Here is a 1,381-nt window from a genome sequence, read left to right as displayed (position 1 = left end):
GAAAAAGCTTAGCCTTTGCTTCTGCTCCTGGCTTGTGGTTGGTTTACGTAGTACGACCTATCCACTACCAAACAGATGCACGTTAGTGACACTCAGTAGTGCTCATTTCCCTCCCTTCCCTCCTTTCCAGCAATATGAAGGCAACATATACTCTTCACTGCTGTAGGTGAAATGGGATTTAGTATTTGTGCTCGTAGAATTTACAAAACAATCGAATGATGAAAAATTGGGAGATTGCATGTGCATATCGACACAAATGAAACGGCGAAGTCGAGGGAAAGTAGATGTGTGAAGGAGGTGTTCGTGTGAGACAATGGACTTCTTCAATGAAAAACAATATTTTGAGAAGCTCAGGTCAAATTGTTGCAGATAAAATATCGTTTAAAGCGGCACAAAACGACGTAATACTTCACAAGGTTAAGACGGTGGGCTTAGAACTCCCACAAAGAGGAAACTGTGGAACACCAAACTGCGTTCGGTACGGCATGAATCCATAGGACTAGGTGTTTCACCATTGTTCAGTGCTGCCAAAAGACGACCTGGAATGTCGTGCAGAGTTCTCTGATTTCACGGTGGGTTGCAGAGATTTGGAAACAGCGTGTTACCTTCATGTACCAGTGTTAAGGAGCAGTAGGGCTGCCAAGATGTGAGTGGCGAAATAACTCCATGAAATCAGGGGGGAGCTCCAAACCACATTTCAGGGAATATGGTGTGACATCCTGTAACTCGGTTTTCTTTTCGCAATAATCTAAAACCGAAAGCACAAGAACACCAAAAGAGCCATCTTCAAGTACTTTATCTTGCTTTATTTCATCCCGATATGTCAGGCCTTGTATGACATTCAATAGATTCAATTTTGTGTTTTTATTGAAAGAACTTTACTCTTACCACCAACTTCCATTTCTTGAAGGCAGCACTTCTAACTATTGACGCAAGATCATTGCCACTATTGTCACATGCCACATCACGGGCTTATTACCGGTTACTATCAACAGAAAATTGCGAAATCATCTACACTTTTGCTTATCTCAAGATCTCAGAAGAAATGAAATAAAGCAAAGTGGCACTGAAGGTTCAGCCAATTTGGAAAACTAAGACATCCAAGGAGATCAAGTGGATCTTCCTCTCAGATGAGGTGGCGCAGTGGACGAGATCTCTCAAACTGTTTAAAAAATGTGCGAATGTTGCTTTATTCTGGCTCGGAGAATGGGTGTGAGGAAGAGGAAAGTGAACGTGCCTGCCCACTCACAAAATACATCAATCTAAGCCAAATTGGTCAAGAAATCCACTTCTCATCCCACCGAATCATTTTAGGGAAATATTCAAAGCCTGTGGACTATGTGTTATGCGTCTCAGTAAATTCAGGCAAACACCTTGACTG

At 42.1% G+C, this 1,381-nt stretch overlaps 2 protein-coding genes across 2 annotated transcripts in view; both read left to right on the top strand. All coding sequences in view use genetic code 11, as the record gives it.

Annotated features, from left to right (window-relative positions):
* The window catches only part of EGR_09823 (hypothetical protein), a gene marked incomplete at both ends in the record, with an annotated part of 15,664 nt that extends 14,610 nt beyond the window's left edge, over positions 1–1,054 (top strand). Inside the window, 2 exons of the mRNA XM_024499072.1 lie at positions 167–280; positions 875–1,054. Of these exons, the coding sequence (XP_024346524.1) occupies positions 167–280; positions 875–1,054 (294 nt within the window). The remainder of the gene's footprint in view (positions 1–166; positions 281–874) is intronic.
* A 76-nt stretch (positions 1,055–1,130) lies between these two features.
* Positions 1,131–1,381, top strand: part of EGR_09822 (hypothetical protein) — a gene marked incomplete at both ends in the record, with an annotated part of 2,820 nt that continues 2,569 nt past the window's right edge. Inside the window, one exon of the mRNA XM_024499071.1 lies at positions 1,131–1,355. Coding sequence (XP_024346523.1) covers positions 1,131–1,355 — 225 coding nt within the window. The remainder of the gene's footprint in view (positions 1,356–1,381) is intronic.

This window comes from Echinococcus granulosus, assembly GCF_000524195.1.
Source record: "Echinococcus granulosus chromosome Unknown EG_S00169, whole genome shotgun sequence".
Taxonomy (NCBI): domain Eukaryota; kingdom Metazoa; phylum Platyhelminthes; class Cestoda; order Cyclophyllidea; family Taeniidae; genus Echinococcus; species Echinococcus granulosus.
The sequence above is the reverse complement of the archived record's forward strand: the minus strand, read 5'-3'. Positions and strand labels throughout refer to the sequence as shown.